Source organism: Mytilus trossulus, chromosome 10 (genome assembly GCF_036588685.1).
Source record: "Mytilus trossulus isolate FHL-02 chromosome 10, PNRI_Mtr1.1.1.hap1, whole genome shotgun sequence".
NCBI classification, from domain to species: domain Eukaryota; kingdom Metazoa; phylum Mollusca; class Bivalvia; order Mytilida; family Mytilidae; genus Mytilus; species Mytilus trossulus.
In genome coordinates, this window is record NC_086382.1 from 49,753,686 (window position 1) to 49,769,274 (window position 15,589).

At 32.2% G+C, this 15,589-nt stretch overlaps 1 protein-coding gene across 1 annotated transcript; it reads left to right on the forward strand.

The window, feature by feature from the left end:
• Positions 1 to 2,272: 2,272 nt before the first annotated feature.
• LOC134687980 (high-affinity choline transporter 1-like) lies at positions 2,273 to 14,373 on the forward strand. The gene is made up of 8 exons (XM_063548445.1): positions 2,273 to 2,441; positions 4,438 to 4,545; positions 6,146 to 6,301; positions 6,679 to 6,746; positions 10,544 to 10,696; positions 11,103 to 11,232; positions 12,459 to 12,682; positions 13,522 to 14,373. Exons 1-8 carry the CDS (start codon positions 2,273 to 2,275, stop codon positions 14,068 to 14,070), a joined length of 1,557 nt encoding a protein of 518 aa, XP_063404515.1. The 3' UTR covers positions 14,071 to 14,373.
• Positions 14,374 to 15,589: the final 1,216 nt, after the last annotated feature.

The window sequence follows — 15,589 nt, forward strand, 5'->3', positions numbered from 1 at the left end:
TGAAGAGCATTGAGGATCCAAAATTCCAAAAAGTTGTGCCAAATACGGCTAAGGTAATCTATGCCTGGGATAAGAAATCCTTACTTTTTCGAAAAATTCAAAGTTTTGTAAACAGGAAATTTATAAAAATTACCACATAATTGATATTCATGTCAACACCGAAGTGCTGACTACTGGGCTGGTGATACCCTCGGGGACGAAACGTCCACCAGCAGAGGCATCGACCCAGTGGTGTAAATAGTTATCAAAGGTACCAGGATTATAATTTATTACGCCAGACGCGCGTTTCGTCTACATAAGACTCATCAGTGACGCTCATATCGAAATAGTTATAAACCAAACAAATACAAAGTTGAAGAGCATTGAGGATCCAAAATTCCAAAAAGTTGTGCCAAATACGGCTAAGGTAATCTATGCCTGGGATAAGAAATCCTTACTTTTTCGAAAAATTCAAAGTTTTGTAAACAGGAAATTTATAAAAATGACCACATAATTGATATTCATGTCAACACCGAAGTGCTGACTACTGGGCTGGTGATACCCTCGGGGACGAAACGTCCACCAGCAGAGGCATCGACCCAGTGGTGTAAATAGTTATCAAAGGTACCAGGATTATAATTTATTACGCCAGACGCGCGTTTCGTCTACATAAGACTCATCAGTGACGCTCATATCGAAATAGTTATAAACCAAACAAATACAAAGTTGAAGAGCATTGAGGATCCAAAATTCCAAAAAGTTGTGCCAAATACGGCTAAGGTAATCTATGCCTGGGATAAGAAATCCTTACTTTTTCGAAAAATTCAAAGTTTTGTAAACAGGAAATTTATAAAAATGACCACATAATTGATATTCATGTCAACACCGAAGTGCTGACTACTGGGCTGGTGATACCCTCGGGGACGAAACGTCCACCAGCAGAGGCATCGACCCAGTGGTGTAAATAGTTATCAAAGGTACCAGGATTATAATTTATTACGCCAGACGCGCGTTTCGTCTACATAAGACTCATCAGTGACGCTCATATCGAAATAGTTATAAACCAAACAAATACAAAGTTGAAGAGCATTGAGGATCCAAAATTCCAAAAAGTTGTGCCAAATACGGCTAAGGTAATCTATGCCTGGGATAAGAAATCCTTACTTTTTCGAAAAATTCAAAGTTTTGTAAACAGGAAATTTATAAAAATGACCACATAATTGATATTCATGTCAACACCGAAGTGCTGACTACTGGGCTGGTGATACCCTCGGGGACGAAACGTCCACCAGCAGAGGCATCGACCCAGTGGTGTAAATAGTTATCAAAGGTACCAGGATTATAATTTATTACGCCAGACGCGCGTTTCGTCTACATAAGACTCATCAGTGACGCTCATATCGAAATAGTTATAAACCAAACAAATACAAAGTTGAAGAGCATTGAGGATCCAAAATTCCAAAAAGTTGTGTAAGTGTGTTCGCTGAAAACATGTGAACAAAAAAAATGTAACTTTTCATATGATAAAAGTGCTTGTTAGCGTCGGTGTATAATCAAACTTATCCTTTTCCAAAGGCCTGTTTACTATGTTATGGGAATTTACAAATATAAATGAATGATGTCTTATCTTCTTTATTTATTGAAATATTTGTAATAAAAGTTATATTTACATCTTTAATACTATTTATCTTTTCTGCATATTAATATTAAAAACAAATGGAAAAAATCATGTACATTCAAAAACGTATGCTCTTCAAATACTCATATTTAGAAGAGTTGCACGTAGTTCTCACCATTGCTGTCTTAGTGTTGTATGCTTATCGGAGAAGCAGCAAATTCAAAATCCACAGTAGTTTTTTTAACCTGTCCCTACATTTCAGAAATGATTTAATGCTGTAAGAGCAATAACTTACATCATCACGATTCAAAATGAAATTGAATATACTCCATTGAACTTTTTCAAGCAATTATTTTTATAAGACACCTTATTGATATTGTATGCTGCAGATTGACATGATTTATATATTATGGTTTATGGAGATGTATTAACATCTTTTTATCCCTACACACGCTGTAGATGTCTTAACAATGCTAAACAGCAATAACGGTCCTGTATTGTGATTCAAAATTAAATTAAATGAACTTTAAAAGCATCTCCAAGCAGTTAATTTGAAAAAGACAGCTTATTGATTTTCTATTCTGCAAATTGACATAATTTTTAGATCAGAGTTCACTGAGATGTAAAGTAACGTCTTCTCATCATACAACACACTGTACGTGTACATGTACTAATATGGCGGTTTATGTACCAGGTTTGGTGTCTGTCGTCGTGTTCTATGTTATATTTCTATTGCTAGGTTTATGGGCAGCATGGAAATCTCGAAAACTTACTAAGAACAGTGAAGATGTGTTACTTGCAGGGAGAAGTATTGGGATGCTCCTAGGGATATTTACCATGACTGGTAAGAAGGTTTTATTTTCAAGGATAAATAAATAATTTAACATGTTTTACCTGTTTATTCATAAAAAGTTAAGTATTTGAGTTCAATGAACGTATTATTTTATGCAAACAAAATGATAACAATTTATAGTAGTGTCTACAAAGTATAATAACAAAATACAATATTAAATTGAAAATTTGAATCCAAAATTCCTTTATTAAATGTCAAAATCGAAAACTTAAAAGCATCAAGCGAATATAAAACAACTGAGATTTTCTTGACTTGTATACCTTATTAAGAATAAGATTGAAAACCCTTAGCTAAATATGACGTTAGTTTGGTGTTCCCCATGGGTGCCCTTTAACCTGTACGTTGTATTCTTGTAACTTTTGCAGGCTTCACAGCTTTTGGTCTTTAAAATTCACTTCGAAGGATTAGCCGGAGCAAAAAATCTACTGCAGCATGACCTTCAATTGATCACAAATTTGTTTTATACATTATATTTAACATCGGTAGACATACTTTATGATGGGATTATGAAATTTGAAATGATTCAAAATATGGACCTAATTCAAAAACAAATCTAAAGTGCTTTTAGGTATTTTTCGCTGCGTTCGATGCCCTTGCTTGGTTTAGGGCTGTTTTCTGCACTTTTGATGGTTTGTGGTCTCTTTAAAACATTTCCCATTTACATTCACAATTCTACCATTTTCTTAAATCCTTGGCTTTCCTTGACTTATTTATGAGAAAAGTAACCTTAGACGATAAAGGAGCAAAAGTAATTGGCTACTTCAATCAATTTTAATAAGCGTAGATCTTAAAATGATTTAAGGTCCTTTCTTGCAAGTTTGTGTTATGAAGACTTGTAAATAAGGGATAAATTGGGGGGAAAAATGAGAACATCACTTTATTATTTTCATTTGTCCAAAGCGCTTTCTTAAATTACCTTCATCTGAAACGCTCAATGCCAAGGATGTTTAAGAAACAACACATGTGAACAGCTAATTTCATGACCAACTAGTACCGTAATATAAAAGAGGGGACACGAGGAGGGCCACTAACAGGTTAACAACTTTAACCCAAAACTGAAATCAGATAATTTGAAATACTGACAACAGATGACAGCAATTCATTCCCCCAGGCAAATTTGGCCAAAGATAAATAATGCATCTTCAATTAAGAAAGTAAGGTTTTATTTTCCCCAGGTTAAATTAGCCATGAATAATATGACTATTACCTTACTTTCTAAAATTGAAAATGCATGTTACTTATAAAAATAGAAAATAACATAATATATTGTAAAATGGTTTGATCATGACAGAGGTTGACCAAACATCATAGTTAAAAAATTAAGACATATAGATACAACTACGTCAAAACGATAGGTCCCCAACAACACAAATAAGAAAGCGCTTTCAATTCTCTTTTTAAAAACAGTCCTCATTTTCTAAGGTGAAAAAAAAACAATTAACCAGACAGCAAAGTATAATGTATTTGCCATACAAACAAATGTATAAGCCAAATAAAATATGTAAGAAATCCGGTTATAACCAACTGCATGCTTTCTCTCAACATGTCAAACCCAAAATGGTTGAGGAATTGGACATATAAGTCACATATAAACGTGTTAAAACAAGGATAACTACCAAAATGTGTTTACTAAATCAATGATATACAGTTCCAGCCTTTTGTTTTGATGTCGTATATTTATCTATTATGTAGTTTATATGTATCTTCTACGAAAGATTGGAATGGACATTTTTCACAACTTACCATTTCAATTTCGACCTTCCTTAATTACAAGTGACTTTCTCACTTCTAGGTAAGTATTAATCAATTCCAGTTTGTGTCTTCCAGTTTCAACTTATAAGTAAAAAATATAAACATGGAACTGACAAACTGAAAAATGTATGGTCATCTTTGAAACAAATAATGTCAGATTTAAAAGAAGTACGTTTAGGAACATAATGACCCTTCTTTGTGTTACCTTAATCGTTATCTCCCTCTACTATTACAGCAACCTGGGTGGAAGGAGGATTTATAAATGGTACAGCAGAGGGTGTTTACTCAGGAGGATTAGTGGGAAGTCAGGCTCCCTTTGCCTATTCATTGTGTTTGGCATTCAGTAAGTTAAAAGTTTGAGTGATATGAAGCCTGTTGTTTATCAAAGGCAACAGAAGTATACTGCTGTTCAAAATTCATAAATCGAAGAACAAAAAAAAAATCGAGGTACCAAACTAAAACTGAAGAAAACGCATTAACTATAAGAGAAGAACAACGACACGACATTAAAATGTAACACACACAGAAACAGACTTAGAAGTAGACAAAATACGATGAGAATAACAAATATAACATCAAAATCATTAAACCACTTATACATCATGTACGTAGTAAACATGAAAATAACGAGATACATTATATGATAGCTATCTAGACAATTACAAGATGTGAGCGTTTAATGCATAAACATTTCAATATGTCAAATACATTATATATAAATATGCATGACCTATAAGGGTTGTTCTTTTACAAATTGTGACTTGGGTGGACAGTTGTCTCATTGAATTTTATACCACACCTTCTTATACTTATGATTTTAAATGAGTTTTGAAAATCAAGAACAGTAAATTTCACTACTTTATTTATTTTGATTATATATTACTACGGTTATAGTTTTGAAAATCAGTTTGTTCGCTAAATTATAACTTTTTTGATGTGATCAGCAGATAATAATTGACAAAAGTGTAAAATTTCATACATGGAGGTTTTAAAAGCTATTTGTGAACCTTAAGGTTTAAATATCTCGAGGCACTTTTACCAGTAAAAATAAATTTGAAGATAAATCAAACTTTATAATGCAATAAATATATTATTAACACTAATATCAGAACAACTTATATATTGTGCTCATCTGAAATATGTTATTTGAGAGAAGTGCTTTTGTACTAGAAATAAAATAGCCATAATAATAAATTCTCATTATAATATTTTTCAAATATATCCCCAGATGGTACAAACTAAAGACTTTACAATTGATATTTGCTGCTTCTCTGCTAAGCACGTTTCATTCAGTAATAATGCAAAGGCTGGAAGGCTCTGAGCTGGGTATTGTGACTTGTTTCCATGCAAATTCCACCTCCTTCTCATCATTATAATCACAATATAACAAATTATTTACCTCTATTATGATATTTCATACTGACTTACAAAGTGCAAAAACTTCCCGGAAATATAAACCAGCTTGTCAACGTAAAGCGCTGTCATTACTGGAATATAATGACATTCGATAAAAGATTTACTTCAGTAAAAAAAGTCACAAAATATCAAAAGATCAAAAGGTCACCATACGGTTTTGATCAATTGACAAGCGTAGGCCCCGCTGGCCGAGAGGTCTAAATTGTCGATATAAAATTTGAACTCCGCACGTAGTAGTTACGTTCAAATCTGATCTTAGTAGGTTAGGACTGTCAGTTTTTTTCTGCAACTAACAGACATTCCGGCTTCCACTCTCAATATCAACTGTTCGTTAAGATACAGCCAATATTACCGAAAGTGGTGAATTAAACCGACAATCAATCAAGTTTGTGTATACTGCCCGAAAAACTGTCGTGATAATTGTTTTATAAAATCAACTAAACTTAGAAAAAGAAGAAAATTACTTACATTTTATAAACATGTTATCAATGAAAATGATTTTTTTTATTTATACTTATTCATAACAGGTGGATTTTTCTTTGCCAGACGGATGCGTCAGAATGGATATGCAACCATTATCGACCCATTCCAGCAGAAGTATGGAGATATGATGGGTGCATTGTTGTACATTATATCTCTCTCGGGAGATGTATTTGTTGTGGCAGCAATATTAGGAGCTTTAGGTTTCTTATTTACATTTACAATTACAATTTTTTTTTGTATTTTCGTAATGTTATATTTTGTCGAACTCCTTTCGACTGATAAGTTTTGATTGTCTATTTGTATCTTCCATTTTATATTTAATTGAAAAGACTTATTTGCAAAACCATTTAAAAAATTAAATATAGATTAATAAAAACTAAATGATAAAAAAAAAAAAAATTCACGAGAATCTATGACATAAACAGTGCTAATTTTTTTTTTACATGAAAGAAATTTCTTTATGGTTCGGCTCAGCATACATAAGTGTGCATCATTGCTTTGTTATTTTAGGAAAAACGTATATAGGAAGAATTTGATATGCAAAAAAAGATACACAAGTTTTTTTCTACATTTTCAGGTTCAACCTTGTCTGTAGTACTGAACATAGACTACAATATTTCTGTTATAGTGGCAGCCTGTGTGGCTGTACTTTACACTTTCTTTGGTGGGCTTTTTTCTGTGGCGTATACAGATGTTTTACAACTTATCTTTATGTTTTTCGGGGTTGTAAGTAGAACACATTTCTGAATGATTTATCAATGACATGTCATACCAAATATTTCCTGAAAGCAAAAGCATATTAAACTTAAAACATTTCAGTTTTTTGCATTTATACTTTAATTAGTATCACAAGTACTGATAATTAAAAGTAAATCCGCTTGCTTTATACTGATTGATACTTCAAACGTTATAACATGATTTCTCTAGTATTTGTGTATGTCTTTGAGCTAGCTTCAAGTAACTACGTGTACCTTTATACTGGTACGTTGTGACTCATGTATTAATGTATGTAGTTCGTGATTAGTAACAAACTGATATTTACATTTTGTTATTATGTTATGTTGTTCCAACATTGTCTAGAGATAGGGGAAGAATGAGCACTCATAAAAATGTTAGAGCATTAAGTATGTAAATGTCTGTCTCCACGTAAGGCAACAGTAGTATGCCGGTGTTGAAAAGACATAAATAGATTGCATGAGAGAAAACAAATCCGGGTTACAAACTTAAACCGAGGGAAAATTATCAGTTTTAAGTAAAACTCAAAGGAATGATAAGATCACTAGAGTGCAACATATATAGAAACGAACTATTTGATAAATGTTTGTAAGTTACTGAATGTTATTGCATGGTTGCTGACTTTCATAATTGTTTCTCGTTTGTTGTATTATTATGTATGGGTTTCTGTTTTCATTTGATGTTATCGTTAGATCATTTTATAGTTGCCTAAAAGGATGAATTGATAAGGAGTAGCCTTAGTTTAAAATTTAAAATGATTTGCTCAATTTTGAGCTCTATAAGGATTTGCTAAATTTTTAGCTTTATACAGGACTTGTTAAAAGTTTTAGTTTATAATAATTTGCAAAAGTTACAGCTTAATAAGGAGTATTTTGAGTGTATTTTGTGAGGATTTGCTATAAAAGTAGGTTGTTATAAGGTACTTGCTTTAGTTGTAAGTTTATAATGATTAGCTAAAGTTTTAGCTCTATAAGGATTTGCTTAAGTTTTAGGTCTAGACAGGACTTGCTTAAAGTTTATTTTTATAATAATTTGCAAAAGTTACAGAGCTATTTTGATTGTATTTTGTGAGTATTCGCTATAAACATTGGTTGTTTTAAGGTATTTGCCTTATTGCAGTTGTATGAATATGTGCTATCGTTTTAGGTTTAGAGGGACAAATACACTGCAAATTTGATATTGAATGCAATAAATGTATTCTTTATTTTTTAAACAGCAAATATGTTCATGTTAAAACTGATGAATATGTCATATAAACAGAAAACTCTTTGGTGTCTTGTTGACTTTAAAGATACGGGGCGCCGAACGGAACTCTTGTGGTTTTGTACTCGAAACGCATTCGTTTTAAGGACAAAAGTGAGTTTCGTTCAACAAACGTAAATTTTATCATACAAAATTATTTTTCATTTAATTCATTTTTGTATCACTACTTTTGTTATCTTATTGCAAATTGGACGACAAAAGTCAACATTATATGCAAATTAGTTTAGTTTGAATTCTGTGAACTAATTGGCATATAAAACTGATATTTTGTCACAACGGAATTAAAAATTTAGCAAAAGTAAATTTTGTGTCACAAAAGTAAATTATCTGTACATGAACATCATTCGTAAATATTATTAGTTACATAGTGTGCTAGTGACCTAATACGGAATTTATTCGAAGCTCGAACCCCATATAGAATTTTCTGACCCCATATATACTGTATTACGTCACCACAAACTATGTAACGAATGTATCTTACCGACTATCTTAGCGTGTGAGATTTACACTAGTGACCTATCAAAAGGAGCAAATCTTCAATACAATAGCATTAAAAAACTTTCTCCATTGATCCTACAAAATCAGATGCCAACAATAATAACTCGTTAAGCCTCGGTCATACTTCACCGGATAGCACGGACGGACGCCTATCGGATGAAAATAAATGTTGTCCGTTGACAAAATTGTTATCCGTTGGGAGTCCGTTGATGTACTGACCGAATAAAACGGACGTGAAACGAATGCCTAACGAAAACACACCGGATGTGCAACGTACGAGAAACGGAAACGTACCGGATAGAACGGATGTCGAACGTACATCCAACGGAAGAGTACCGCATAAAACGGACACCTTAACAAAAGCGTTATGGATAAAACGGGTGAACAAGATATACGGAAAAAGTAAAGGCGACAATAATTATACATGTTGATCGCATTAATATTCAAAATGTTTTTGTGTAAATGGTTTTGGTTTGTTCTTTAAAATGCCGCCAAGGACAATGTCTGGCCTGAATACGAGCTGCTTGATTGTGAAAACGTGACCTTACTCTAAGACCGATTATAAATAATAAGAATGCATGAACATTAAGAAATCTGACATAGCAATATTTGTCATTTCTTGAAGCAAAATTTTCAATTGGCATTTATCCGATTCAAATCAGTTTATCATCCGTTTATCCGTTATACGTCCGGTAGAAGTCCGTTGGTAAAATTATCTTTCAGACCTCCAACAGTATGTATAACGGACACGTAACGGATACAAAACGGACACCAAACGGACAAGTACCGTACAAAACGGACACCTAAACGGACGTTCAACGGACATAAACGGATTGTAAAAAAGTTATCCGTTATGCGTCCGTTCGAGCTATCCAGTAAGGTGTGACCGAGGCTTTAAGTTTAAACGTGTTTCATGAGTTTGTTTCAATCTTAATTATCAACTTCTTCGTCTGTTGAAACCTTTAAAGATTTTTTCTCAGTACCATTTTGATTTTATAAAGGGACGTTACTCCACTTCTAACCGTGTATAAAATAAGCACCTCCTCCCTACTAACCTAATATGAAATATGCACAGTCTTCACGCGGACGCTTTTAACCAATCACATTCCCAGAAATGTATAAAAGGTAAGATAAAATTAAATATGCAGACATCTTATACCTTCAGGTATTTTGCATCCATTTCATGGTAATATTCTTTACAAGCACCCAAATGTCGGCATTCACCTCGAAAGCTTACAAAACTTTAAACTGACTTATTAAGAAGGGATATAGTTACGATACTGTTGTCATTAAAGACTGCATATTTGAGCTTTGATATTGATTCATTTATAGGGTCTTTACATCGGAAATAAACATATTTATTCTAAAACCAGTTGTTGGCATGATACAGGTTATGGTCTTCTCATATAGTTTATGATGGTACAATACTAAACCCCCAGAGGGAGGGATTGTACTTGATATTCATATAATATCATAATCTTTCAATCAGTTGCATTGAGGTCTGGAGCTGGCATGTCAGTAACTGCTAGTAGTCCTTTGTTAATTTATGTATCATTGTCATGTTGTTTAGTTGCTTTCGTTACCTATTCTGTCATCGGACACGAGCTACTTTTGAACCGAGTTTTACTGTATGTATCGTTGTGTGTTTGTTATTCTACATTGGCAAGAGTTGTAGGGGAGGGTTGAGATATAAAAAAAAAAACGTGTTTAACCCTGACATATTTTGCGCCTGTCCAAAGTAAGATGCCTCTGGTCATTGTCAGTCTTATATAATTTTTTAATTTTAAAAAAATGAATTTTTATTTGCATACCTTTTTGCCATGACAAAAATGAATTGTGACTTCAAAAACACATCATTCTGTAAGACAAAAAAATATTTTGTTTTTGCTGGTTTCTGTTCTTATAAACCGTTTAATATCTTCAGTTCTTTTTTGTTTGTTCTATAGTGGCTAATAATACCGTTTGCTATATCAAATGATGCAGTGAGGGACCTGTCAACTAATTACACAGATGTTTGGGTGAAAGAACTAGATCCCTCTACAGCAGGTGTATATATTGACGGTTGGTTACAGATGATACTTGGTGCAATACCATGGCAGGTAATACATTTATACTGTAACTGTAAAAACGAAATATCAATATTTGAAAATAAATAGCTCATAGTTATTTATTAATTATTTAAGAGTTTACATTGTATAGTGTTTACCAATCTAGTAACGGCTGCTTAATCCATAAGAGTGTTTCCTTTAAAACACGTAAAGAGGAAACTGTTAAGAAAATAAAACGAAACAAACTTCAGCTCATAATCTATAACCCCCAAAACATCTTGTATTTTTTGTGAAGTTTACACACATTATTCCTTTTTCACGATGTTTCATTAATATTAATCTATAAGGGTATTGTATTGTAATTTTTATTATAACAGTTTCTGCATTTTATATTTTACAATAAAAATCACTTGTTACATTTAATTGTATTAAACTATATCTAATATTTATACAACAGGTATATTTCCAAAGAGTTCTTGCAGCGAAGTCAGCATATATTGCAGAGCTGTTGTCATACTTAGGAGTGATTGGTTGCTTCATTGTTGTTATTCCATCACTATTGGTTGGTATCATAGCTACACAAACAGGTACAAAACTTGTATTGTTATTCTTTAGAAATAAAACAACAATATTTTTGGATGACATGGATCAAAACCTTTTTTTAATGTCCCCAAAGTTACTATGTTAACCTATCCTATTGAAATTGGTTACTTGATTTGCCCAGCTAATTTTTCCATCAGGGAGACCACCTCGTGTTTTTACTTGCTTATTCTGTAGCTTTCTATGAAAAAAATCTAACCGTAACGTTGTGAGTATCTCTTTCGAATAAATGAACAACGATTTGAAAAAAATTGGGAAGGTAAGGGCTTGTAAAAATAAAATGTCAATTTCATTTTATTTTACCCAGAACTGAAATAGTTCTTGTTTCGCCTTTTATTTTTCAAAAGCAAAAAATTGCTTGATGTAAGTTTTTTTTTTATTTTGTCATTTAATCTTTTCCTTTTATCATTTCTTTTTTTTATTCTTATTTTTCATTTTTTTTATTTTTATTTTTCAAAAGCAATAATTTCAATTAGGGGCCCCACTTCTCCAGATTCAAACAGTTGCCCCTTTATAAATTTCACCCGCTTCTATTTGTATCCAGAATTTTTTAATAATTTATTATGTCTGGATATTACACCTAATTTTTTGTTATATAATAGATAATCATTTACATGATCTATCTCCTGTCAACTTTGTAAAACTAGAGTTATGTCGCTTCATAGGAACAAAATTGTATTGATCATAATTATGACAAAGGCATAAAATGTATCTTACATACACCACTATTTCAAGTTATACTGCATCATCACCTTTTTAAAAATTAGTTTTAATTTCGGCAACCATATAGATTCCAGTTCGTTGAAAATATACTCATTCTGAAACTTTTCTTTTACTCATTTTGAAAGTTTTTATTAATATTTTTGTTGCAAGTTTTATTGTACGTAATAATTAAAATTTGTTGATGATATTTATTATTCATGTACATGTAATATCATATTATAATACTAGTACATATAATACATATTGTGAGCAAAAAGTTTTAAACTCATTAAAATGAAAATTTATTCTCAACTAAATAAAGGCAACAGTAGTATACCGCTGTTCAAAACTAATAATCCCTGGACAAAAAAACAATATCGGGGAAACAAACTAAAACTTAAACTTGTCTTTTAATAGTTACAAAAATCGTATAAAACACAATATCTTGCATTTTAACCAATTCATATCTACTACTTCTACAAGAAATCTAGTTTGTAAAATTTCTATATAGATTGGAGTATGACAACTTATATGTCTGGAAATTCCTCGGTGTTGGCAGATAAAGATATACCGTTGGTATTGCCACTAGTGATGGAACATCTTTGTCCTAAAGCTGTTGCATTGTTCGGTCTAGGTGCGGTAGCAGCTGCAGTAATGTCATCAGTTGATTCAGCTGTGCTTTCATCAAGTGGACAATTTTCGAGAAATGTCTACAAAAGGATCATAAGAAAAACAGTAGGTATTTTGTTTTTCTTTATATTTATTTTTCTTGACCTAAGTAGGTATTTTGAACGAATTGAAAATTAAATACTGCTCATATTTCATCCATGTAACGAGTTTACAAACTTAACATATTACAAGAATAAAGCATTAATAATGTGCTAGAGAAGTCAGCAGAATATCAGTATGCCAAAATCCAAGGATGTAATATATCGAGGATTGGTTTCAAAATAATCGTTTTTGATGGGAGAGATGTAGATATATGAAGATGTGGTGTTAGTGCCAATGAGACAACTCTCCATCCAAATAACAATTTAAAAAGTAAACCATTAAAGGTTAAAGTACGGCCTTCAACACGAAGCCTTGGCTCACACCGAACAACAAGCTATAAAGGGCCCCAAAATTACTAGTGTAAAACCATTCAAACGGGAAAACCAACGGTCTAATCTATATAAACAAAAAGAGAATGTGTCCAGTAGCTCAAACTGGCCTTATGCATAAAGGTTTCTTCTAAAGAACGTATCCATGGAATCCCTTACTGAAAGCTTATCACCATTCGGTCAACTGAAAGCTTATCACCATTTGGTCAACATAGATAAAATATTGAAAACAACACGTTATTAATTTCTTGCGTCCGAAGCGCTTTTCTGGATTTACCTTCATCAGGAACGCTCAAAGCCAAACATTTGACATACCTTTTACGTTCAAGTAACGGACATCTTAATTTCAAGTATCATGATGCATTTTATGAGTCAATTATCAATGTAACTATACGTTTTCTTCTCTAGATCCTTATTTGTTTATCATGCTGTCAATACAATATAATCTTTTGATTTTTCCTTTGTGAATTTCAGGCTTCTGAAAAAGAACAGATATGGGTGCTTAGAGCTTCAACTATAGTGTTTGGTGTTATTGCAACTTCTGTATCAATATACGTTAGATCTATTTATGCGTTATGGGTACTTTGTAGTGACATAATTTATGTCATATTGTTTCCGCAGCTGACATGTGCAATTTATTTTTCTAGTGCAAATACATACGGATCTCTCGTTGCTTTTATCGTGGGACTATTTTTTCGTGTAGCTGGAGGAGAAATAACACTGGGATTAGATCCTTTAATCAAATACCCATGGCATAAAGTGGATGATGATGGAACGGTTGTACAGTTATTTCCACATAAAACATTGTCCATGCTTCTTTCATTGTTTTCACTATTATTTGTGTCGTGGTTCACAAATTGGCTTTTTGACAATGGAATACTATCTCATAAATTTGATATCCTTCGAAAACATTCAAGGACAAAATATAAGAACAAGTATGTAATATCTACCTCTGATGGAAGCGATGTCAAAAAGAAGGAAAACTACCAGGATAATGCTGCGTTTTCAACAGACGCTTTTTGAAATATAAGTCCAGTCAAGAATTTTTAACCATAGTTCTTATTGTCAGTATACTCATATTATATTCATGTAGGTTTTCATTTTTATTTGAAGTAGACATTGTATGTCTACTGCATAGTACCATGTTTATAGGTAAACCTTTATAATTCTAATTATTTTCAAATTACACACAAATGTATTGATATACTTATATATTGTTTTGACACCTGTTTTATATCTTTTAGTTATTTTAAGTAAATGAATAGTTTTGGATACTCACGAGAATAAAGTTCTGTGTAGTTTTTGAATATTGGAATTTGGGGTAAATTTTTGTCAATCATCTCTGTTTATAGCATATCCATGGATTATTTGAGCGTTTCTATGACCATCCAGCAGAAATAAAAAAATATTAAATTGAGATTGTACTGTTATTATATCTACCTCATGCACTAATTTTACATAAACTCAAATAATATGCTGTTGATCTAGTTTGTTCCGTCGTTCCAAATGCATTCTTCATATCATTGTAAAATTGAAAAACAACACCTTATAAATTGTATGCTTCTGAAGCGTTCGTCTTTATATATTTTGAATATAACATCTTTTGAACAGCAAACACATTTGTGTTCGTTTATTGTGGCTTATCCTTTGATCCCTTGACCACGTGTTGTATATTTTGTCTTTATCATGATCGATGATAAAATATTAACCCACACTTGTCTTATCTTAACAGATACTTTCTTTTGATCTTTAGTATACAAACATGTAAAATCTACAATTCACATCTACCCACATATCAACAATAAATACATGTTTTGTCGAATTGCCTGCATCATGTGATCGATTATCATTAGGGTCATGACCAGGTCAATAAATACAAACAAAGTCAAAATCAAAATCAAAATCAATTAATGTCATTTTTTCGGGTAAAAATATGTCTGTAGTAGACATAGAAATTGATTAATTTTTGTTCTGTTTTCCTGCTTGTTCACAAAAACTATCCACACAGGGATATCCTGTCAAATACTCAAGATATGGTATTTTTATAATTGCATGTAATAGACACGTTTTTAAAGCAAATCGTAAATTCAAAGTTTGGTGACTATTTCGAACGCATCTAGCCATCTAACTTGAAATAAAGGCTTCCAGCTACAAAGTTAAGTCTGCTTAATATCGTGATTTTCAGAATTCCAATTGTGAAATTTCCATTTCTATGTAGCAACATCCCTGGATCGTCTGGATACGGTATTCCATAGCTTCATGTTCTATTATGATTTTCGTGATAGAGGATTACTGCCTACAATGAATTTTCTACGTTGTTTTGTGTTGTATTATTTCTCTTTTCGTTGTTTTTGTGGTTCTTGCCATGGCATAAACAAAGTATTTTTGATTTATAGTTTCTAATATCCTGGTGTCTTTCGTGTCACTTCTGAAAGCAATTATTGGTAGAAAACATCGTACAGAACTACCTACTATCTACTATTTAACTAGACAAAACATATAATACGACTTCTCATAGGAGGTATTGCCCATCAATGATGAA